Source organism: Thamnophis sirtalis, unplaced genomic scaffold, assembly GCF_051295495.1.
Source record: "Thamnophis sirtalis isolate CommonGarterSnake01/CBP01778 unplaced genomic scaffold, rThaSir2_p1.2 scaffold_6, whole genome shotgun sequence".
Classification (NCBI taxonomy): Eukaryota; Metazoa; Chordata; class Lepidosauria; order Squamata; family Natricidae; genus Thamnophis; species Thamnophis sirtalis.
Window position 1 is genome coordinate 42,689,795 of NW_028261386.1, and position 26,097 is coordinate 42,715,891.

The 26,097-nt window shown below is 37.2% G+C and overlaps 1 protein-coding gene across 3 annotated transcripts in view; it reads right to left on the bottom strand.

The window, feature by feature from the left end:
• Window positions 1-26,097, bottom strand: part of MTA3 (metastasis associated 1 family member 3) — a 122,405-nt gene that overhangs the window by 12,016 nt on the left and 84,292 nt on the right. For 2 of the 3 annotated variants that reach the window (XM_087717719.1, XM_087717717.1), the window contains exons 15-18: window positions 23,905-23,991; window positions 20,305-20,454; window positions 15,575-15,606; window positions 8,819-8,973 (exon numbers count right to left, since the gene is read on the bottom strand). In XM_087717719.1, coding sequence (XP_087573845.1) covers window positions 8,819-8,973; window positions 15,575-15,606; window positions 20,305-20,454; window positions 23,905-23,991 — 424 coding nt within the window. The remainder of the gene's footprint in view (window positions 1-8,818; window positions 8,974-15,574; window positions 15,607-20,304; window positions 20,455-23,904; window positions 23,992-26,097) is intronic. The other variant, XM_087717718.1, reaches the window with a different exon arrangement.

Sequence of the window (26,097 nt, forward strand, 5' to 3'; positions counted from 1 at the left end):
TTATAAAATAAATATTTTATATAATCTCCAATACATTTCAATCAAAATCTTCCTTAGGAACTCTAAATATGACTTCATAAATATGCCCTTCATATTTATTGTATAATTTCCAAAAAGTAATATCATAAAGCAGAGACATTTTTTAAAAAAAATTTAAATGTACCTATTGCATACAGCCCAGTGGTGGGTTTGCATTTTTTTAACTACTAGTTTGCTTTTGTGGGTGCGCGACGCTTCTGTGCATGCGCAGAAGTGTCTGGGCAGTGGGCAGAGCCTCCCACCACTGCCATTGCCAGTTTGTCCGATCCAGGCCAAACCAGGAGCAACCCACCTCTGTTACAGCCAAGCTCTTATGGGAATTTCTTTATAATCTATTTTATTTTTGAATTAATATTGCAATTTTCATTCTATCTCTCTATATTTGTTCTGAGAAGGTAATACTTGAAAGAAACTGGATTTCCACCAAACTTACTTTCATATCACACCTGCAATTTTGTTCTCTTTTTGTACAGAATTTGGGGGACGCTTTATTTTTGCTTTTAATCATGTTTGTGGGATAAAGATTGATATTGCACTATTGCTTTGTGAAGTAATACATAACGTGTGAATTATACATGGCTTTTGGTATTCAACAGGCCACAGTCAATGAGGCAGATGTACATGAATAAATATTACAGTAGAAAATCTGTCTTTTACATGCTATGTTTGTTAGTAACATAACCTCAAAATAACACAAAGATACCCACAACAAACAGGATTGTTGTACAGCAGACAAAGCCCCTCTTAATTTTCACTTCAACTCTCACTCGAATTCAGTTTTAATTTCCCACTAATGTTTTTCATTCTTTTTCTCTATGTGTGTGTATGTGTGTGTGTGTGCTTTTAAAAGTATCTTTTAATTTCCACACTCTTAAAAAAATTATTATAAAAGTAGGGAAATTTGGAGGTTTTTTCCCCTTATTTTTCAATTCATTTTCTAACTCATTTAATTGAACCAGATTTAGTTAAAATTAATATGTATAATCCAGTCTTTGTGTTATATCACAAAGAGATTCTTATTTAAGCCTACTATGGATGTTATGAGTCAAAGATGAAAAATGAGAGCCTTTCTTTTCCACAGAAATGTAGATAGAACAGAACACAATACAGAATTGGAAGGGACCTTGGAGATCATCTAGTCCAACCCCCTGCTCAGGAAGGAAATCCTGTACTATTTCAGACAAATGGTTGTCCAATCTCCTCTTAAAAACTTTCTTTCCCATAAGTGAGGTATTTTGATTATCATTTCATTATGACTGCCATTGTGACAGTGGGCATTAGCGAACAACCTAGGAGACTCTTATTAGTGAATCTTTCTTTCCACAAGGAAAGTCCACTTCAGGTTGTCCCACAGCTTCTAAGTCTACATTACAATTCTTTCATATGACGACAGAAAAACTAAAACAAAGCTTTTTGTTGCAGCCCCTGCCAAATTAAGACATATTAAATAAATAAATGTGTTCATGGTACCTTGAAGTCCTTACAAATGGATAGAAATTAATACATGGCTGCAAAACAATGTGCTACAGACTCAAAACAATTCTTAAAAACCACTTATTTGGGTAAGTATGATGTTTCTAGCCATACCCCAACTGCCAGCCACATATTCTAACATATGTTTATAATAATTAAGTCATGAATGCGACTTGATTTATTTATTAAATTGTTATATGGTACTGAATTTCTGAAAGCCAACATATAAAACAATCACACTGCAAAGTACTATTTAGTGTTCAAACACCCAATATAGATTGCTTTCCCTGCACTATAGTTGCAAATAAATGTCAATAGGTTGCTTATTGCTTAATATCAATAAGTAACAATGTATTATTGATATAATATAAAGTTCTAAATACATAAAAAGGTCTATAGTCATTTGCAGGAAAAAATTATCAGTCAAGACTGTGGCCATTAAATGCTGACTCTTCGTAGGTCTCTCTCTCTGTTTTATATAAGACTATGTTGTGGTATTAAAGACATGGCAATAATCAAAGAGATAAATACACACAAAAGTGCCAATAAACTTCAGTACCAGGCTAGATATAATGATTGAATTGTCTGAACAAACAATCTCTGTATCTAGAGGAATGGAGGAAGTTCATAGTGAGCATTTTTTTCTTCCTGAACAGCTCCCTGCCTTGCATAATGCTAGCCTGCTCTTTTTTTTTTTTTTTTTTTAATTCACACAGTATCTAGCCAGGGAGAATGATCTGTTAATTAAGAGAACAGCATCTGCAATATAAAAAGTGAGTCTTAAAAAACTTAAAAATACAAAGATCAAGCTTTAATATCATCAAAGAAATGTTTAGAATTATAGCTTTATGTAGCACTTTCTAATATTACAGCTTTTAAACATAGATTTCTGAATAATTTATGATAAACAAGTGAAACTGATTGGAAGCCAATTAATGGAGAATAATAGATAGGAAATTTATATTTCAGGTTTGGATGCAAAATGTTTAAAATAGATATTTTTGTCTCTAAACGTCTTAATTTTTAGATGAACTTTTTGATGTGATCCAACAGGGCTTATGTAATTATACGGCTTTATTCTGGTTTGAAGTTATCATTCAATCTTTAGTTTTATAGGATTTTTTTCTCAACTAGTTGCCCTATAGCCTGATAGAAACAGGAAAAACAAAAAATAAAAACAAAGCTTCAGGTATCATAGCAAACAATGGCTCATTAGCTGTGTTTTTGTTATGTATGGTTAAGTTGGAACAGCAATCAGGTGAATAACAAACATTTTCTCTCCTCATTATGTTTATTGTTAATGATTATTGCTGCTGTGAAAGCCTCCTTCACTCTGAAGAATTAAGAATGTTATACCAGTACATTAAGAATCAACACGAAAAAAATAAAATAAAAAGTTATATTACCTACACCTATTATAACACCTGTAAATCAGAATCCAAGAACATTTGCAACTAATTCATGGGTTCCAAATGTTGTCCCTCTGTTTCCGTATATGTGTCTATGTGTGTTCACATGCATATGGGGCTGAAGTTTCAAAATCTTATTCCACATGCCTTGTTGGCAAACTACTTTTGAATTACTAAATGCAGCTTGTCATACCTTCTAAGCTTAATATGCTATTCTATACCAGCAAGTTGAATAAGCATAACCTTGCCCATTTCCTATCCATCCACTTAGGGCATGACTAAGAACTCAGAGGACACTTTCTATCTGAGGCTTTCATTTAAACTGTGCAAATAAAAGAGAAGGAACACAAATGTGGCAGGAAAGTCAACAGCTAGGGATGCTTCCTGTTTAAGGCAGGAAGAAGAGAAGAAGGTGGAGAGGGGAAGGGAAGGAAGAGGAGGAGAAAGAGGAGGGGGAGGAGGGGGAGGAGGAGGAGGAGCAGGAGGAAGAAGAAGTCCACCCTAGAATGAACTATGTCTAGTCCAGGGTCATGGGCTGGATGTGCCACGCACTGGCTAGGCCCACACCCTGTTTAGCGAAGGGGAGAAAAGTCCTGATACGTCAAGTGACACCACTGCGACAATGTGAGTTTGACATCTCTGGACTATGATTCCAGAAAAAAACATGTCAGAGTAATAGATTTGTATGTTATATGGCTGTGACATAATAAACTTGGGCTTGAAAATAAGGCCAATTTGGCTACCTCTGATTTCCGATGGCGGGCAATGGTTCGCCTGAGAATCAGGAAAGGATTTTCATTCATACCTAGTGATGGCATAAGCAGCTGAATCCATTATGTATTGGGAAACGAACTGCTTTATAGCTTTAAGTTATTGATAGTCCTCGTGAGTTAACACAATTGGGATTGGCAACTCAGTTGTTAAGTAAAGTAGTTGCTAAGTAAAAAGTGATTCTACTTACAATTTTACTTTGTTTTATCTATCTCCAAAGGTTGTAAATCTTGGATTGGTTGCAAAGCTACTTTTAATCACTGTTGCAACTGCAAACAGTTGCTAAGTGGTCACTAAACAAGGACTACTTGAACATCAATTTTTAGCCCCTTACTTTACTGAAGTGTGCTCAAGTTTGATTTGTCATTAAACCCTATGAATGAAATAGGACAGTTAAAAAACTTCCTTTCTCCCTAGCATATTTTTATGTATGATCCTACAGAGTAGTCCCTAGGCACTACTCAGGCCTTCAAGTCAGGCCTGAGTAGTCCTTGTTTAGTAACTGCCTATTTAGTTGTCAATTAATCCTAACTGTAGTCTACTTGGGCTGCTCCATTAAATTAAGCCATTTGCTCCCCCTGTAAGGCCTCCGTGAGGGAAGTTGCAAGCCTTCAAAACAAAAAAGAGGCCAAACTCCAGCGGTGGGCTGCTGCTGGTTTTACTACCAGTTTGCAACCCGTACATGCGCCAGATGCACACTGAGCCTGCATGCACTGTTCAATGGAAATTGCATGCACAGTCACTAAAATCCAACAAGGTGGCAACAGCAGCGGCAGTGAAGGAACCAGTTTGGGGGGGGGGGAGGTGTCGGGCCTGGGTCGCTGCTGGTTCTGAATTCCCAGGCTTGAATTCCACCAAGTAGGCCGAACCGGCAGCAAACCATCTTTGCCACATTCCATTTAAGATCGATTCCTTCATGTCCCTAAGTCCCTCACTCAATCCCCATTATTGTCTCTTATGATTTTAGGCTTTAACAAATAGATATGATAATTGCTGATAAAACATATAGTGTATATTTATTGCTAATAATTGGTGTTTCTTGGATTAGACATGCAACAAGTGAATAAAATGCACATGTACTCTAATTGCCCTGGATCTCAAGAGATCAGAGTTTTGTGTGTGCCCCAGGGGTGGGTTCCTGCCAGTTCTAACCTCTTCTATAGAAGAGGTTCCACAAATCTACAGTGTTGTTTAGAACCGGTTCCAGCTCCCTCCCCCCACCTATCCGTACATCATCAAAATGAAGAGCGAGAGGAGGAATTCTGGGAGTTGAAGTCCACAAGTCTTAAAGCTGTCAAGTTTGAACACCCCTGGGGTTTTTTTTCTAAAGGGTTAGGGGTGCAAGGGTCTTGTAACTTGACAGCTTTAAGATTTGCACACTTCAATGCCAGAGTTCCTGAGCCAACATTTTGGTTGCTAAGCAAGAACATTGTTAAGTGAGTTTCACCACATTTTACAAGTTGGCCACTCCCACCCAGTCACATGGCCGGCAAGCCACTCCCAAAAAGCAGGCCACACCTACAGAAAAGGTTCTAAAAAAAATTGAAACCCACCACTGACACACACATTCAATATATTTACTTCATAAAAACATTAGCCTTATAAGAACAGTGCCCTGCATCTGGGGAAGTCCATATTGGAAATCAAAACAACTGAGATGGTGGTTGTGATTCTGTAATTGGTTTACTTTAATTTATTTAATTTAAGTGCTATCCAGCTGCAAAATGATTCTGGGCAGTGAACAAATAGGATAAACAAAATAGGAAAAAGGAATATAATATAATTACCCCCCAAAAAAGGAATAAGGAAGGAATAAAGAATAAGAAGAGATGGTGAGTCTACTAACAATACCTATACCCCAAAACATGTATGGCAGGGCCCCAACCACCTTAATCCAAGGCCTGGCAGAACATCCAGGTATCTGGACTTTCTGGAATGGTATCAGTGTGAGAGCCACAAGTTCATCAGGGGGACTTCGTTCCAGGGCGCAGGTTTTACAACTGAGAAGACACTTCCCGGGGCCAATAGAAAACACTATTTGATAGAAGGAACCTGGAGCATGCCAAACCCTGTCAACTCAGACTGGTCAGGCAGACACATTTGAGAGATATTCGCTTAGATAATCAGTCTTATGCCATGTAGGGTTTTATAGGTCATAACCAGCACCTTGATTTGCATCTGAAAGCAAATTAATAACAGCACAGTTCATGAAGTATGCCTGTAATTGACCATACTGCTACATTCTGAACCAGTTGGTGCTTCCAAATTGACTTCACAGGCAACCCCATGAATAGGGTATCTCAGTTGTCAAACTGTGACTATGACCTCCTAAGTCAGGAAATGGTGTGACTAGTAGACCAGCTAGAATTATGCAAAGACCTTCCTGGCCAAGGCTGCTACTGCTCATTGAATAGCAGCTGACAGTTCAGGGAGATCCCCAGATTTTGTACCACTCTTGAATAAGAAAGTGCAATCCAAAATTAAAGATTGAATATTCCCAAATTCAAATGGCCATAATGTTTGCCGGCATTCAGTTTTATTAGGCTTCAGATAGAGTTGGTTCCTCCCTGCCCAGATCTGCACAAGCACTGAATCAGATCTCAACAGCCTCACTTGGTTGACCTCGGGTCAGAAGATATAATGAGATATCATTAAGATAATGATGATATTGAACTGAAAAGTTGCAAATAATCCAATATTTTCCTAAAGATATTGAACAAGAAGGGAATGTCAGACACTGTGACATCCAATAAAGGAGAAACCTATGGAGTAATATTTTCCCCACTCCAGCCAACACCAACTGGAACCAATCCCAAATAGAGCAGAATCACCATTAGATGAGGATTAACCCATCCCTAAACCCACAAACTAAATCCAGAAGAATACCATGATCAACACTACCAATAACCATTGAAAGACCAAGGTGCATAAGAATGGATGTGGCACTTCCATCTCAGGTCTGGCCCAGATCATCTTCAAATGCTTGAGAGACCGCCTTCTGCCGATTACCTCCCTCCGACCGATAAGATCGCACAGACTGGGCCTCCTCCGAATCCCATCTGCCAGTCAATGCCGACTGGCGACTACACGGAGGAGAGCCTTTTCTGTTGCAGCTCCGACCCTGTGGAACGATCTCCCCGTCGAGATACGCACCCTCACCACCGTCCAGGCCTTCCGCGCAGCCCTTAAGACCTGGCTATCCCAACAGGCCTGGGGATAAGTCTTCGATTTGCCCCACCCGAGTGTGAATGTTGAATGCAAGTTGTGTTTTTATTACTTTATTTATTTTGTGCACATATTGTTTGTTTTGAATTTCACCCCCCCCCCTAATGATTGTAAGCCGCCCTGAGTCCCCTCAGGGAAAGGGCGGCCTATAAATCCAAATAAACTAAACTAAACTAAACTAAGTGCAACTAAGCCTCTGTCCTTATTGAATCCCAGGCTGAACTCTACTAAAACAGATCTAGATAACCCACTTCTTCTAGAGTTCTCTGCACCTGCAGTTAGATCAACCTCTCAACAAAACTCCCCAAAAAGATATTAGAAACAGTACAATAATTGTCTTGGCTTTTTCATAAGGCGGGTACACCACCATGTCCTTCAGAGCCAAAGATACCACCTTCTCCTTCAGAAACCATCACCACCACCACTTGAACCCAACTGCAAGTCACCTCACTGGCAACCTTAAGTAATCAGGAAGCACCTAGTCCAACAAATAGGTGGCTGAATTAACCCACACCAAAAATTTTCTTTGCCAACTTCTTCAAACTCAAACTCAAACTAGATCACAAAACTGAGCCTCAGACATCTTAGACTGACCTATCTACCCAGTTACAAAAAGAGGGTGGGATGTGATTACAGCTATACTTTGATTTTTAAAAACCTCTCCCCCCCACCTGTACAGATGCTTTTGTTTGCAGGAATCAGAAATGTGAAGCTGTCAGTTCTTCTAAACAAATGATTAAGTAGACACTCAGGATGACATTCCAATTTTTAACTGTTTTCAGATTCTTGGGATAAATGAAACTGAGCTGCACATTTTTTTTTCTACGTTCTTAGATGCATATAAGCCTAAGCTAAATCCACCTGTTTCTCTTAGATTTTGAAGACTGGGTTCAAGTGATGAATTACAACTGACACTTTCTCACTGCAATCAGCACACTGAACGCATCTTCTCTGGTAAAGCTGGAAGCTTATAAATATGAATGGAATGACTTTTTTTTGAAGGCCAAATAAGGATCTGGATGCCTTTGGTTCTTTATACAGAGATGAACCAAATCTGGCAAACAAATTAAAAAGAAGAAAAATCCCACACAATCATACAATTATGACTCAAACACAAAAGGCTCAAAGTGCACAGAACGGCATTTGCTTCCAAAGAGCCGTGGCTTCCTTTCTGGAATGACTGAATAAATAGTTATTAAAGAAAATTAGGGATTTTATTCTTATTAGTATAATACTATAGAGACCCCCAGCAAAGTCACTGTTTTTGTCATTATACTATCAATGGCCCCTGATATGTCTCAGAAGACAAGCGGCGAGCACTGACCCTGAGGGTAGCTGATTACTTTTCTCCATAGGAACTAATTGCACCATCAACTAATATGGCATGAATTTAAGAGTTCATGTAGTTTCTAAACCTTCTCTTTGCATGATCCTCTCCAAAGAATAAAATCTTTTACAAACTTGATATGTGAAGATACTTTTAAACAGAATTGTCTACTTGATTACTGCTTTCAGGCTTTCCATTGGGTGTGAACCTACACATTTGATTGTAACAGTCCATAGAATTGGTCCCAAAACTGCCACACTTTCTGGAGTTTATATATGCAAAGTCATCACATGCACAGGAATGCATTTTTAGTTTTCTCCCAAATTATACTAAATAACAGGGGCTATTTTGGTTCAAGAGGACAGAGAATTTGAGAATACGAGATTCTATTCTCTGACTTGAGAATAGTATTCTCTGTCGAGATTACGACAGAGAATACGCCTCGCTGCTAATGTTGCTAAATCTCAGCAGCTCCAACCTGCATGTTCAAAAGTGAGGCCTGCTGGGAATTGGAGTTCAGCAACATTTGGATTCACCACCCCCAATGTAGGCTCTTGCTCCCTTTTTTTCTTACCTGGTCTCTTCTGTAGCAATAAAGAAACCATCGTCAGGAGCATTGAGCCAATTCTGTCTCTGTCTCTTGAGCAATGGCATAACACTTGGCATAAGGTCATTTGTGCCGACTTGTAGAGTTTTGCCATTAGTTGTATAGAAATCATGTGCCGCTTGCTGAAATCAATATAAAAGGGAGAGATATCAGCAATATATACCATCCAGTATAGAGAATTGCCTCCTTCTTTATTCAGTCTCCATTCTAATGTAGCTGGCTGGAGGTCAGTATTGGGTAGCTTGTGGGTCTAAACAAGGGTTGTCAAACTCAAGGCCCAGGGGCCAGACCCGGCCCACAGGGTGCTTAGATATGATCTGTTCGGTTTTCTGGAAACAACAAAGGACTGGCCCATGGTGCCTCTGCCAGAAAAAAAGGAGGTTGAGAGGGCCTCGCACAGTCCTCCCAGGTCCTGTTTTTGGCCACAACTGCCTCCTGTATCTCTCTGCAAGGCAAAAATGAAGCTCCATTTTCACTGGAAGAGAGCTGCAGGAGATCATTGCGGCTGAAAACAGGGCCTAGGGCACATACCCGGCCCACTGGCAGAAGGCTGCAGGAGGCCATTGCAGCCAAAAATGGAGCTCAGGAGCCCGTTTTCACTGGCAGAGTGCTCGGGCCACCACAGGTGCTCCCAATCCAAGTGACCACACCCACACCAGCTCCCGAGGTCAAACACAACTCTATTGCAGCCCTGAATCAAATCAAGTTTGACATACCTGGTCTAAACCATTGGCTCACTTTTGGGAAACCTTAATGGCATATATTCAAAAGCAGCCCAAGACCATAGTATCCTTCCTAAACTTGTAATTATCTTAATTTAAAATATTTAATCTTAATTTGATATACTGGTAGTGCAACAAGATGTTAATCACTAAACACCTTTTCTGCTTATTGGTTTCCAACTGATCAGGTCCTATGCAGAATAGAAACAAAGTTCAGTATATAAAGGTTAAACCCATCTGTGGATAGACCAACCCTTGAATTTTTTAAACAAAATACTATTTAAAAATGTACCACTAATGGTTAAGCTGACTCTCAAAATGTTCATGTTCTAATTTTTACAATCGGCTTATCTGTAGGCGGTGCATTTTTCATGGTATTTTAGTTAAAAATTCAAGATTAAGCATATTTGCAGATGGGTTTATCTGCGAGCTTTTGTGGGTACTTTTAAGAAATATTACTATTTACAGAATGTTTATGGATAAGCCCATTCACAGATAAACCAAACCCAATTTTGGGAGTGTATTTCTTGCCTTAACTGTGACTCATACAGTAGGTTTTTATACTTAAAACAACAGGGTTGGGGGAACCTGTGAAAATCCAAATGTTTCTGACTATAATTTTGACCAGGTTGAGCAAAGCTGAATAGTTGAAATTCAAGAAATTCTAGGCAAACACAGTTTTTCTACTTTTGCCAAAATTTAAAACTGTCTATTAGACTGGGGGGAAAGTAGCATATAATTGTCTGAACTACACACTAAGTAACACTTAAGCAGAAGATGCATCCTGTAATTCAGGAGATATATATGATAAACTTTTAATACTGTAACATTCACAAATTGCAATGGATAAAGAATTGGTGATCTGCACTGTATTTTGTCCTCAGATACTTCATTTCACTTCTGGGCTCTGAAGATTAAAAAGTGACAAATGCTTTATCTCAATTTCAGTAAAAACTCCTGCAATGAAAAACAAGCTTGTTTTCTGCTGCTTCTATTTTATTAACCTTGTTTTTTCTTCTAGTAGCTTTAAATTCCATCTATTAATAATTAGACATTAACAAACGGTCCAGGTTTTGTCACAGCATTATGGTAAGAAATTTAACAACAGATGAATTTATTGCACTTGAAACAATCTGGATGTTAAATTGTTTCTCATTCTGGGTGGCAAATCTCAAAGTTCCAGTCACTATTCTGCATGTAGACAGGTTTAATTTAAAGGACACTTCCACTCATCCCAATGACCCTGCATCTTTAGCCTCCCTGCTCACATCCACACTTAACAATCAAATGATTTTTTTATCCAGCTCAAATTGCATAATTTCCATTTTTTTAAATTCTTTCTGCCTTCCCCTCAGCTACAAAGGCCCAATAATGTAATAGTAATAAATCAGCTGTTTCCTATCACTACCATTACCATCTTCACTAGCAAACACAAGGCAAGAATGGGGCACTGATTAAGAGATGATTTCTACACTGCATTGGTCAATTGCATAAATCATAGTTATCTTTGACCATTCCCACAATAGGTGCAGGCAGGAGATTGGGGCATGGCAATACTGGCTGTAGGGTGGCGCCTTGAATTAGATCTAGTAAATACATTTTTTGACTATGAAGTGGAATTTATTTTAAAGATGTATTCAAATAAACGAGAAAGACCGAACATAAGGTCTGTCAGCCTCTGCTTTGCTGCTTGCTTTCGGCTGCCATTGAAAGGGGGAGGGGGGCATGGTATTGGGGTGGGGAAGTATCCAGTACAGGAGTGATTGTAAAAAGGGAGTTGTTTTCACCATCTACTGCGTATGCTGCAGATAGAGGTTTTGCCGCCAAGGCCAACTGTCCAGCATACCAACCTGATGATGCTTTTTGAAGATGTCTCCCACATGACACCTGAGGGATGTGCGGATTGGACCATGGTATGGGGTTACCAGGGGGAGGAGGTTGGGTCACATATTAATATCTATGATTACATGCGCTTTTGCCTTAGATCTTGCTTTGCTTGGCTGCTATCTACTCATGACCAGTAAAAGTACTCTTAATTCTGCAAAATTGACATTATTAGGAAGAGTAAGAAATAAAAGACAGAAAGGGTGAGAGGAAATACAGGAATCTTAATATAAAGAGAACATCATCAGATACCTGAGTATTGACTGGTCTCTCCAAAGCCACTGGAAAGCATATCTGTCAATTGACTCACATATAATCAATTAAATCCTGAGCTAAGGCTTTAAGTACTTAAATATGATGTTCTACAGCTGTTTTGGCAGCCTTTGTGTATTATTGATGCCAAACTGCTCTCCTTTTATGCTGAAGGCATAGAGAGAGGAAGGACTCTTAAAATCCATCCACCTCATTTTTGGGCCTTTCCATAAAAAGCAATTTTGCAGCTACAACCTTCAGAATGCTTTCCCCAGGCAGTTTTGCTCTCTTATTTACAGAGGACTGAAAGGAACATATCCATACATCATGCTTTTAAGGATTTTATTTTCTCCCAATGATGAAAATTATATCCTGGCAGGAGTTATGCAAGTCCAACTTAAGAAAACACACGCTTCAGAAATATTTGGCCAAAAGGAAAAAATAATAATGGTTCAGATTAGCACAAACAATTCCATACTGAGTTTTACTACCTGACAGCTTCCAAATGAACTGGGCTTTTTAAAATATTGCTTGCATTGTATGTGTAAAATCTGAGATAAAGGGCTGTGATTTAAAGGCTGGTAGACTTTTTCTGATATACTGTAGGGTATAGGAACACATAGTCCATTTCAAAGCCGTTTTGTCTTTTATATGACCTGACTTCTTTAGAAGGATCTGGTGCCTCTGATCTTCCCAGATATTCCCATGTACATATATATTCCTTTGGGCCATCATGTCTCACCATGGAGGTGAAATCCTGAAGGAAGAGACGCCACTGGCAGAGATTTCATTAGCCTGGATTTTAAAACAAAGTGGCCGTATTTCCTAAAGTTAGTTTAATACACAGCCTAGAATTTATCCTTCAACTTGAACATATTGCTGAATTTCTCCATTGCCAAATCCACAAAAAAGGTATAGACAAGTTTTAAAATATGTATTTGAAGAAGAAATATTTTTAAAAATGCATATTGTTGAGAAAATGCATTAAATATATATTCAGAAATTCAAAATGCAATTTGGCAGATGAACAGAACTCTGTCCAGTACAGGCTTGTAATGAGGAGGCAGACAGGAAACAGATGGATCCAACCAGTCAGCCTGCCAGCCATCCTACATGAGAAGCAAATTGTCTTTCCCTTGCCTCTCAAATCTTTGATACTGGAAAAATCTCAAAGGGGCTGACCTTTTCTGTTTCATGCTTATTTTCTGGAAATATGATATGTCTATCTAGAGTGAAAAGAGGTTGAAGAGGAGGGGAAAAAACAGAAGTCCTGTATAAAATACTGTATAAACAAGTTCCTATCAGGGGATCATAAAGTTGATACACTTTTGAGAAGGTTATTGGACAACCTAACTTCTAGATAACAGAAAGGAATTTTTCAGATGTTGAACAGAGATCAGGAGACCTATCTCAGCAAAGGCAATCTTTAAAATGTAAGGATCAGCACTTTGATCTAGTGGAAAACATAGGCAACCAGTATAGATTGAGTAATTGAGTCACACTCTTATTATTAGCATTTGTACTAGCTAAGGTGCTTAGAAGGATAGATCCACATACAGTTATGTTTGGGTGTGTGTTGTGTGTATGAACAGAACATAAATTTAACTGGGAATTTTGCTATTTTCAAACCACTAGGTTTTGTTTTTCTTTATTAAGTCTGCCTCTTTATTTCTATGTTGGAGGGAACTCTTTGTTTCATTCCTAAACTCTATGTCCTATAAGGGAAAAGCTAGTTGGATGGTTCTTACAGTTCCTGTTCAGTCATCCAGAGAAAAGGAGCAGGACTGAAATTGAAAGTGATCAGCTAACATGCAAAGTGACAAGCTATTGCATTTTATTTTATATGTAATTTCTTTCACTTTTGTATGGAAGAATGAGTTGCTTTTTCTTGTTCAGATATTCAGTTTCTTCAAACAAAGATTAACCTTCCTTTTTGATGAACATTGTACACAAAAGGAAGATATTGTTAATACACATACTGTACTGTAATTTCATTTCATTTCATTTCATTTACTTTATTTGTATGTCGCCCTTTTCCCTGAGGGGACTCAGGGCGGCTCACAATTCAGGGGGAGGGAAGGACAAACAAGTTACAAACATGAAGACAATACATCATTAAAAAAGCACAACAGTCATACTATTTGAGTGGGGTTGGAGTCTTTAGCCCCAGGCCTGTCGGGACAGCCAGGATTTAAGGGCTATGCGGAATGTCTGGAGGGTGGTGAGGGTACGAATCTCCACGGGGAGTTCGTTCCAGAGGGTCGGAGCAGCCACCGAGAAGGCTCTCCTCCGGGTAGTTGCCAGTCGGCATTGGCCGGCTGATGGAATTCGGAGGAGACCTAATCTATGGGATCTTATTGGCCTAGTGGAGGTAATTGGCAGTAGGCCAATTGATGGTGATACAGTAAAAAAGAGGGATTAGAATAAATCTAGGGTGCTATAGAAAATGATTAGCTTGATTCAAGTCAATTTTAATAATATTCAGGCAGAGTAACCTTCCTATGCTTGATTCCTTTCACATTAGTCAAAATAGAAATTTCAGTATGTTGTCTAGAATTTCTGGTAGCTGTAGTCCCAAAACCTTTGGAGAGTACCAGTATAAGGGAGAATGATTAAAAGGAAAAACACTGAAAGCAATGCTGAACATATATTTGGCTTTCTAAATATCTCTGACAAGTGTATGAAACCACCACTTAACATAGTCCAAATGCCTGTTGACAGATATCTAGATATTGCCTTGCAGTTTTCATTTTGTTACAAAGTCCCTTATGAATTGCCTCTAGTTTGTTTTTGATTGATGGCCTGTAATATGCATATGTCATCTCTGGGACTTAACTGTGATAAAAATCCATCCTTCCAGCTTTCCATCCATTGTACATTCTTGCTTTTCTCAGCTTTTTCATTAAAAAGCTATTGGTGATGCCTGCCAATTTTTCCCTAATGGAACTTCAGTAGTTTTGTTTTTAGTTCATTTTGTTTCGGTTTTCCAGACTTGTAGCATAATTTCTCCTATGCATAATTCTTTCCATGAATAAAATTATGAGATGAGGAAGTATGTAGAATATATTCAAAGAGAAACACTAAAATATTCTATTCTGTAGGTTTCTCTCTTAATCTGTTCCAACAATTTATAGATAAAGGATTTGATCTTCCTCCCTCCCTCCCTATTTCTCTCCTTCCTCCCTGCCTCCTTCCTCCCTCCTCTTCCTCTCTCCCACCCATCCACCCCTCCTTTCCTTTCTTTCTTCCTTCTTTCCTTCCAACTTAAAAAAATAATTATTCACAATTACATTCTACCCATGCTACCTGGCAGGAGAAGCAGGCTATGGGTCTTGTCCACAAAGGAATGCCATCAGGGACACAGGAAAAGAATGTTTTCTGCCTTGACTTTTCTGTCACTTCTTTGGAACATCACCCTCCCAAAAACTAAACATTGGCCCTACCTCTCTGGCCTTTAGGATGGCATGACTATGCCATTGAATTTCAGGGTCCAGTGGTAGTGGTAAAGCTCTTCAGTGGTTGGACTGAATGAGGTATGTGTCCTGTTAGTTTAGTTTCAGTAGTGATTTTGGTAGGGATTTATATTTTTTCTGTTTATTTACCTTTTATAGTTCTTGATGTTGTTTTTAATCGTTCCAAGCCACCCAACATCCCAGAATGTACTGTATGCAAGATGGGTGGTTCTACAATACTAATAAATGAATATTTTTAAAGAATAGGTACAAATGTTATGGTTGCACTCGTAGTCACTGTCACCTGAGCATAATCCTAGCTGAATTCAGAGTTTTCTAAATAACTCTGCATGAGGTTTCACTGGATATTTTGCATTTCAAACAGGTTAGAATGAAAAAAAATGAATACTTACCATTTTAGTTCCATGTGCATAACTGGAGAGTCCTAAAATATACATACACAGAACCAATTAGCCCCAAATTAGCATTTGCTTTTGAAAGTATTATTTTTCTTACAATCTACTTGAAAGCCAATCAAGGGATGAAAACTGTAGAATTGCAGCACTTTCATAAGAGGCCAAAGTGTCTTCCTTCTACATAAAAGTAGCCCTCAAGTATAAAACCCAGGATAGCAGGTATCGTTGATTAGATCTGAGAAGCGGTTATACTGAACATAGAACAAATGAGTTTTCCTTACTACAATGGGCTGAATAGGAACATGAAACTAATAGGTAGATGTTGAAATATTACTGCTTGATAGTAGAACAGAGAAATACATCATGAACAATTAAGAAATTTAAGTAGAAGCTGGATGGGGCTTGCTTTCTGCCTCTCTCCTGCCACACTGAATCCTACGAAGTACCATGCAAATAATAATTCAAAGACTTCCAAAGAAAACACTTCGTAAATACACAAGATATACTTACAAGATCTCTGGACTGAGCAAGGGCACTTGCTTTATAACTTTCAAAAAGCCTTTCAACCCTAAAACTATATTCTTCTCCTGCTCTATTATCACAATACATCATTGCTTATGTTCCGTTTTTGCTGCTTTGCCTTTTAATTAATACCAATTTCATTATTCTGCACTCTTCCATTAAGGGCATCAGAAATGTGCTTATTCATTACTACTCCATTCAGCCCTTACTTCAACTAAAATGAACACATTCCACAGACTTCTTGTACTCATGTCTATCTGCTTTATGTCTGCTTCATATCTCACTTTATATATCAAGAAGTAGGCGTAGCCTTATGTTCCCGCATAAGGATTGTTTTTGCTAGAGTACATTATATCCACTGATAATTATCTGAGCCATAAATATGCTGGGATTATTCCATCTAAAGCGCCTTTTAGGATAAGTGTATTTTAAAAGTTGTATATTCATTTTTCAATTGGATGGATTCCTCTCTGTTTCTCATTACTTTTTAAGGAAAAAAATAGCTTGACATTAAATGAAGGAGAATAGAAACACAAGGTAAGTGTAGAAGTGAAAGGAGCATCCGAGTATCCATGCTGAAAAAGGCTAATTATTAGAAAGGTCAGCTCCTGAAAGCATCCTTGTTCCTGGCCAAACTGAACAACTGAAAAGAACCAAGATAGATACTGAAGTTGAAGTCCACACATCTTAAAGTTGCCAAGGTTGAGAAAACTGATCTACCCTGTTACTTTAAAGGGCCCACTTGTCCTAAAAATAGTTGCAATCCGAATATTTAGCTATGCTCTAGCTGAGTAGAATAGTCCACCTGATCTTATGAAGCAATAATTTATCAATTTGTCTTGAATAAATATATATTGACAGTTAATAATCATATTTTTCCTGAAGTTTTGTCTGTGTCCTTTCTTTTTCCCCCCTATATATAAACACATGGCTACTTTGACAAGTGAACATTTAGCATGACTAAATGACTAATCAATTTTGCTAAAAGTAGAAGAATCACTTGGGGAAACATGACTAGAAATTAAAGTGCCTCGTTGTACATTTTTTTAAAAAAGAAGAAATGGTACAAAATATTCTGCAAGAATACATTGGTTTCCAAGATTTCAGTAAAACAGCTGAAGAAAAATAGTATGTATCCCAAATGAAGAATATAGTATGCTAAAATTATATAGTACTACTGGATCCCAACTGGGGCATTAAAAACGCTCACAAAATTAGAAGCACATGAAGAACAGCAGGGGAAGGAGTGTGTGTTCTGCTCCTTCACTGCTGAGATGAAGAATGAATTAGGAATTAGGGCAGCAGGGAGTATTTGACTCATGTAGGTTCTTGATGCAATTTAGAATATTGCCTCCCCAGGATTCTGAATCACAGAGTGGGACCTAATAATAAATAAGTAGAACGCTTCCCCATTGAGATGCTCACTTTCAGATACAAAGAGATTGATAGGTCATGCCACATAATGATGGAACTAGTATGTTCCTCCCCATTCTCTCCCTTGCAGTTCTGTCTACAGGGGGATGTAATGTGGTTGTTATCTATTTGTTTTGTTACTATTTTAACCCCAGGTTAATTTTTTTTTCTTAAAGTCAGGAGGTGATAATCACCCTGTGTACTTAGAAATGTGTAATGGTGATCAAAGACGAAACTTACTTAACTGAAAGAAAAACATTAATACATTTAGGGTGCCTGTTTGCCTCTATATGATAGATAATGTTTGAGAGGAATATATATTATATTATTTTTATTTAATTTATCATTTTTATTTTCAATTTCAGGTAAGAAATTGTTAATGCACAGAGTTAAGATCATATGCATTTTCATATCAAATTGAGGCTGCACGTAAATAAAACGTGGGAATATGAAAAATTCCACCATTCTCCAATAAACTAATTCTAAAGATTAGCTCCTTCCAGCAACTATCATGGTAATTATTCATCATAAAAAAACGTGGTGGCTCAGGGTTGTACATTTGACTTTTTTAAAATTTTAAGCAGATGAACTATGAAATAAACATAGATTGCAGGGATAAATATCAGGTGTTCTCCTTATGCTAATTGGGAAGAATAAGAATCAGGAAAGAGAAAACAAACTGAATGGGTTTGGGGGAGTTCTTTTAAATTTCTTCATTCCACACTTTCTACCTTAAAAATATACATATATTAGTTCTTCAAACCAAGGATCCTTGAAAGAAAAGCAGGGTGAGAAAAGATGATATATGTTGATAGCTGGGTCCTCATTTGCAGGACAGCTGTTATAAATCAGATTATAAAGCAGCATGTTACCTAAATGGTATGTATTATATGATACTAAACTAGGGTTTCCTTGCCATATTAAGCCATGATTTAATCATGACTTAGGGAAATACAATTGTTTAAGCTCACAGATCACATTAAATTATAAATTTGGTTCATCCATAATAGCTAGATTCAAAATCCACTTAAATTCTAGATGAATTTAAACCTTGTGCCCATCTGCAGGGGGAATTATGACAAAACTTTCTTGCTTAAAGTTAGTAGGTTTATGGCACATAGGAGAGACTGCTTGAAACGTTCATGTGCATGTAACACATGTGAGTTTCATGATGGAAAAAAGGTGAGAGAGAAATCTACCCAAATTAATTAAAAGAGGGAAAACCCATAATCTTGTCTCCAACAGTCATAAATCTCAAGGCCACAACCAGGATGTAATGAATTCTATCATTCTGACATGTTTGACACTCGGCATTGGCAATCTGGTCTCAGATATCAGCATCACCCATAGCAAACACATACTATTTTGAGCATCAGTATTCTTTACATATAGTAGAATAAATCAGTATGATGGCCTTCAGGTGTTCAGATTGGTATCACTGCTTTCCAAAAGCTAACTGATGAGATGAAAATTGATGTGGTGTAAATTTAATCTAGGAATTTATTCTTGATTTTTCCATCAAATCAATCAAATAAGTGAAGCATTTTGTTTAGAGGAAAAGTCTAACATATCAAGGACTGAAAAAGTTGGATAATCTTTCTAAAGAAAGACTTTTAATGTAGTTGGTTCCTATCTTCCACAATCATAACATTTCAGAACTGCAATTACAGGTAGTTCTCAATTTACAACAGTTCTTTCAGTGACTGTTCAAAATTACAACAGCACTGAAAAATTTGACTAATAACCCTTTTTACAGTTACAACATTTGCACCATCCCCCTGGTTATATGATCAAAATTTAGATGCTTGGGAACATATTTATGACTGTTGTTGGGTTCGAAGTTAACATGATCACCTTTTGTGACCTTCCAACAAACCAAGTCATTGGGGAAGTCAGATTTACTTAACAACCGTGTTAACTGCAGTGATTCACTTACAACAGTGGCAAGAAAGGTAATAAAATGGGGCAAAACTCACTTAACAAATGTCTCACTTAATAACAGAAATTGTGGACTCAATTGTGGTTATAAGTCAAGGACTATCTGTATTATTTTGTACATATTCCAACAACAGAAATCCATAAGCACAATAAAGTTATTAATGAAAATTATGCTAGTTTTTCTAGAGGGGTTTACTCTCTTACTAGAAGATATGGATTGATGTTAAAATTATATTTAAAATAGATCAAGTTTAAATTGGAACAGTTACAGAATTCAAATCAATTTATTATTTTTAAAAAATGGTAATCCAATTAGGTAAAGACCTTGGGCTAGTTAGTCTCTCTCAACCCCAGGAAAGAGGCAATGTCAAGCCATTTTTGGCAATGGCAAGCCATTTTTGTCAAGAAAATTGCAGGGACTTGTCATGGTAGCTTCCAGGAATCAGAAATGAATTTTCTAAATTAATAAAATAAATAAAATTGAACAGAAGAAAAAAAAATCCATTACTTAAAACTAAGTTAGAGATATGTGAAATTTTAAAATTGCTTATATCATAGATATATACTGCAGAAATTGGTTAAAAATGTCTCAGTGGGATACTTAACAGATTTCTCATTCAAATACTATTGAGATATGTTATAGATACATTCTCTTACAGGAAGATTAAAAATAGTTCCTATTTTTATTCAAATCTGATTTATTACCTGTACCATTTTTTATTTATATCAGCTCCTTAGTTTAAAGGTCAGTGAAAAGCTAATAAATATTGGCACTGGCATCATCCAAAATTTTATTTTTAATAATAATTTAAAAAAGAACAGGCAGGAAGAAGGTTAAAGGCCTCCATACTTACCATCCAGGCCATTGTGATGATGACTATAATTTCTCTTTCCCAAAATACTTAATGATGAATGACCAGGAGGAGCAAGTAGCCGTTTTGACATTGAGCTCTGAAGGCTTGGTGTTGACTTGATTATATTAGGCTTCATTGCAGGATGAATCTCTGTAATTTTGTTAAAGGAGACAGTTATTTAAAATCACAATCATATCATCACATTGAGGACTTACATAGTTCAAATTTCCTGGTTTCTGATAGGAAATTGATAAATGTTGGATTAACCTGGATGCCCATTATCATAATCAGAGGATCTGTGGAAATTATTTACTTGAGTTTATCCACCACTGTGAAAGGAGACATAATACTTGTTTAGCAATTAGAGTAGCATATTTTAGATAACTTGTTCTTTCAACATTTGCTCATTAGCAATATGCTAATAAAACATTGCTTTCAAGGTTGCAAAAATGTTGGAAACTGCTTCCATATTTAGATAGATGTTTGCAAGGTTTCCAGTTGTTAGCAGGAATTCTGTTCATATAATTAACGCTGTGCTGTTCCTCTCTGATGTGCTTTGTGTTAAGAAAGGTAAATTTGCAATAAGCAGAACTGCAAAGCTGTTTTTGATGAATCTGATGATCTGTAGATAATGGATGGATAGATGGATGGATGGATGGATGGATGGATGGATGGATGGATGGATGGATGGATGATCTAACTAATTAACTAAACTTTGACAGAATTCATTTTTAAATGGATAAAATTCTCTTCCATGCAAAATACATGTAACGACACATGTAAAGAGTGCACAATGTATGGCATTCAACAAACATGTACCACCAGTACTTGCTTAGCTACCATTCATTCATGAACCATTCACAGTCATAGCAGCACTGAACAAATGATAGTCACAGCCACTCTTTGACATTATGGCCATTGCAGCGCCCCACAGTCACATGATTAAAATGTCAGTGTGAAGATCTGTCCATGAATCTCAGAGACTCTTTGCCCAGTTTTTCCTTGCACAGCACCTCATTTGGAAAATATTTACATAGCAGCTTTCCAAGATAGATAAGCCCTGTAGTCATAAATATTCCTTTGAAAGACTGTTTGCCCGGCCTTGCTGAATGTGAATGAGAGGAATTCATGTTCGTTTAATAAAAGGGGTTTTGTCGGGACCAGGACTCTGCCTCGTACTTTTTGGGAAACCCTAGGTCAGAACACATGCTCATGCCCAGTTTAGCAAAGTGGGGAGGGGAATCTTGATTCGTCACATGACACTGCCGTGATGACATGAGTTTGATACCCCACCTATAAAGCTTTTCAATACTTGGCAAGTAGGTAATTATGGAACTCTGATTGGCTAGGAGAAAATGTGGGCAATGTGGTCCCACATTTCCATGATGTCAGTGAAGCCAAGCTGGCCAGCCTTCTCTTTAGCAATGCTACTGAATGAGATCTCTATAGAAATGAGACTGCTTAGGAAATTATTAAAAACTTATTATTATATCTCTTCTGTGAACCTGGAATTTTAAAAGTCAGCTGTCTTAAACCCACTTCTTAAAATAGCAAATTTCCAGAAACGGAGAATTACAAAAAGAAATAAAGCCAGGTCAGAGAAATCTCAAAGGTTACCATATCAATTTAGCTCAGGAATATATATGTCAGTAGAAAATATTTAACAGAAGATCGTTTTACAGTCTGGGGAAGAAGATAGAGTTATCTCTGATTATCTTTGTATGACTGTATTTCAAACATGAGAAATCCATTAAATGATTAGCTAGAGAAAATTATAGAAGGGAATTATGCAGAAGCCATTTCAACTGTACAAGATGGATAATTTTGATTTCCTTCAGTTTGCATGGTTTAGATAACTGGCAAGCAATTACTTTGATAAGCCTCAGTATAGAAATGGTAGTTAAATAAGTGGTAAATTCTATCTGAATAAGTAAATTCTATTCTATATTAACCTTCCTTGTAATCTATTAATAATATTATATCCTGTTTTAACTTTTAGCAACTTTAAACTTTCTGGTTTAATTAAAGGAAAGAATAAGAAAAAGACACACTTTACTTCAGAAAATGATTGAAAGACTAATTTGTGCTTCTGATCTTAGACTTATATGCTAAGGAAGTTTAATACATGTAGTATATCTCAAAACTTCTAAATATATCCAGAAATTGATAATGTATTAGATTTTTAAAAAATATGATATAACTCATAATCTGCAGAATAAATGTGAATAAATATATTATAAATTTCTTGTGCACCATGTAGAGTCATCAATATTATCATGCTATAACAAAAAAATGCCATTTTTTTACTGTTAGCTATTAGAAAAAAACAAAATGCTAGTTTAATCAAAAACTAAAAATTACTTCCTTTCAGTAACTTTTGCAAGATTATCATGTCATTGCTTTGGCCATTGCAGCTCTTTCTAACAAGGCCTCTTCTTAATATATAGGCTCTTAAAGGGATAACAGCCAAAAATCTTGCTGACTCATTCCCATCATTATATCAGTGCATCATTGTAGCAGCTGGTCAGCTCTTAAATCACTCCCCTGACAGACCACAAAAAGGGAAAGCAAGAGAAAGGCGCCCAAACACCAACAAAAAGTTTGTTCCTTGGTTACTTTTCCAGCTGAGCAAATGTACATGAGGTTCTACACATGAAAGGGTAGATACTTATCAAAGCTTACAGTGAAGACCTATGTGGTTTCCCATTCTACCAAGTACATCTGGGTTTATTAGGATTTTGCAAATTAGGCACTTTCCATTTAATTTCATGCTTTGGGCCAAGATATATTCCATTTCACTGCTTTGATTGGAATCATTGATGCATAGCTAATTCGCCTCAACTGGATGCTTCACTTTTTAAAATGTAACTTTTATGTATGTAGAAAAGCTATTTTTGATGGGTAAAGGAAATGTAACAAAGCTGTAAGTTATCAGTGAAGTGCTGTGGTGCTGCATAGAACAGCTTCAAGAGTACTTTTGTTAGGAATATAATCTAACGGTTGGGTTGGCAATATATAAATCATGTAACAATGCTATACCTGTTTCTTTAAATCATACTGTAAAATGTGATTGGTTGCTGTTTTCCTCAATCGACCATAAGAGGAGCCAGAATGACTATTAGCTCTCTGTTTGTTAGATGCTGGGGTGATCTGATCCGAGTGTTTTGGAAGCTGGCTGTTAGAAAGTGCCGTGAGCTATTGTAAGTTTTGCAACTGCTAGCAAACTTTGAGTACCAGACTGTTTATATGATACTGGACTATGTTATTTGGATTATCCCTTAACTGAAAGACTTTGATGACTGACTGTCTTATCCGTGTATGACTTGGACTGTTTGATGGACTCTGATAACTCTATTTCCATGAAAGTAAAAGCCTATTTAAACTGCAGTGTCCCTGTATGCTGGTTTGTGTGTTCTCCAACACAACTCTCTCAACACTTCTCTCGCTCTCCCAACAGGGAGCTTACCTAACAACTTTGATAAATGCTTAATGTTTGCATTTTCCCTTTTCTTAAATATTATGCATTTACAAAATTCAGTTAACCTTACATACTGTACAATGGTATTCCCCCTTAAATTCATTTTGGCTAGAAACACTCACCTAGGTATCCAATGATACATGATAATGATTTCCTAGTGCTTTTAATCTTCAAAGGGTTCCCAATAAATTCACAGTGTCTATCAGCATCTAGGGATTGAAGAGAAAACATTAGTCTGAAATGAAGAGGACAAAATACAAACTCAAAAGCAGCTGTGGCCGCCAACTGCCCTCTGATAAGAAATTGATCTTAATAAGATGATGATGATTAGTAGTGGTGGTGGTGGTAGTAGTAGTAGTATATAATTTTTCATTTGGCAAACTGCCCAGGACTTGATGTTCTTGAAAGGACACTCATATATAATGTAGAATGACGGCAGTGGTCTGTTGTCCCTCCATGTGTAGCAAAAAGATCTAAAGATCATTGTAACAGAAAGATCTTTTGCAGAAGTTCAAGAGAACTATATCTTCCAGCCTTACCATGATATAACAGACAGTCTAGATAGGGTGGCCTCAGGAAATCACAATATATCCCATCTTAAGGATTTTCTTAACCTAACACTTCCTGTCTGCCCTCCATCTGTGCCATTTGTATCTTGGTAGCCTGCATGTGACTATACTATCGATTGGTGTTTCCCAACCTTGGCAGCTTGAAGATGTGTGGATTTCAACTGCCAGAAATATGGGATTTGAAGTCCACACATCTTCAAGCTGCCAAGGTTGAGATACACTGCTATAGATTTTGGCAACCTGTGTTAAGGCTTCAGTTAGTTTTGCAGAGGCAACATTCTTTTACAACTCTAGTAAAAGTGAAATTCATTGAGCAGGACTCAGTACTGTTCAAGTTCCTGTAACGCATCGATGGTTACCTTTGTCTTGATTGGTATGCTAACTATTCTCTGGGTTCCACTTCTTCCAGAAACACTCATAATCATGATCTACATAAGTAATTTTCTTTCCTTAGCCAACTACATAGTGACGTATGAGTATCTTACAGTCTTTAAATAAAACCTTTTGCATCCCATTACTTATATAAAAGATCTAGTGAGAAAATGACTATTTTTTTTGCACGTGGAGACACTATGAAAATGGTTAGCTACAGAACTATAAATATTGGTTATGACTGTATTAAAGAAATTTCACAGAGGATGGATGAATTGTTATCTGGTTCCATACAATACATGGGTGCAACATTTTAGATCCAGGACAAAATGTATCATCAGCAACACATACCATATTGATAAAAGATTCAGGTGGAAGAGAAGGAGAAGGAGGAAAACTCTGGCCAATTATCTGAAATGTTCCATAATTAGCTGTCACATGAACTGAAATAGAGTGGCATATGAATGTCATCACAATATCACTAATAAGGCTCAATTATGGAACAAAAACAGGAATAATTTGTAATAATGTCACTTTTACCATCTGATCTGATATTAGATCTCTTGTACTTCCCCCCACCTCTTTGAGCTTAAGAAATCTATCAGATGTTGTCACCACTTCCTATTTTTTAATTATGATTAGTTGTACACTCAACCAGATGTTTAAACTGGCATTTTAAATTTGGCATTTTAATCCACCTATTGATTTCTTCCCAAGGATTTAAGACAGGCAGATTCTTGCAAATCTTCCAATGCACCATTGTTGCTACATTGCCATGACATGGTTTGTAATCATCTGTGTGATCCTATTGAAGGAGCTAACTAGATGGTCCACTGTTTCTTCATCTTCTTTGCAGAGGTGACATTTGCTGTCTATTTCTGTCTTTTCAATTCTGGTTTTGTTTGTATTTTTAATACAATACAATAGCAGAGTTGGAAGGGACCTTGGAGGTCTTCTAGTCCAACCCCCTGCCTAGGCAGGAAAATTTGATCTTGTGTAGTCAGAATTAGCCCCTCTGCCTCTTTCTTCAACTTTCCTGTTCTTAGCCATTGTCAGGTCTTGTTGTAGTCTGCTTACCTGTGTGTGTGTGTGTGTGTGTGTGTGTGTGTGTGTGTGTGTGTGTGTGTGTAGTGGCAACAGTGGAAGGCTCCGCCCACCCACCTGGATGCTACTGTGCATGCGCAGTATACCACTGTGTACTGGTCATATAATATTTTGACTTGTCATGTCTCTTTTCTGTTCTTCATTTGGTATTATAGGCCAGTTTGTTCTGTTCAGTATTCAGTAAATATTCATATTGTATTAGCTTCACTGCATCTTCTTTGTGCCCTTCAGATATTCTTCCAATGCCAATTTTTTGTTCATCAATTGCTT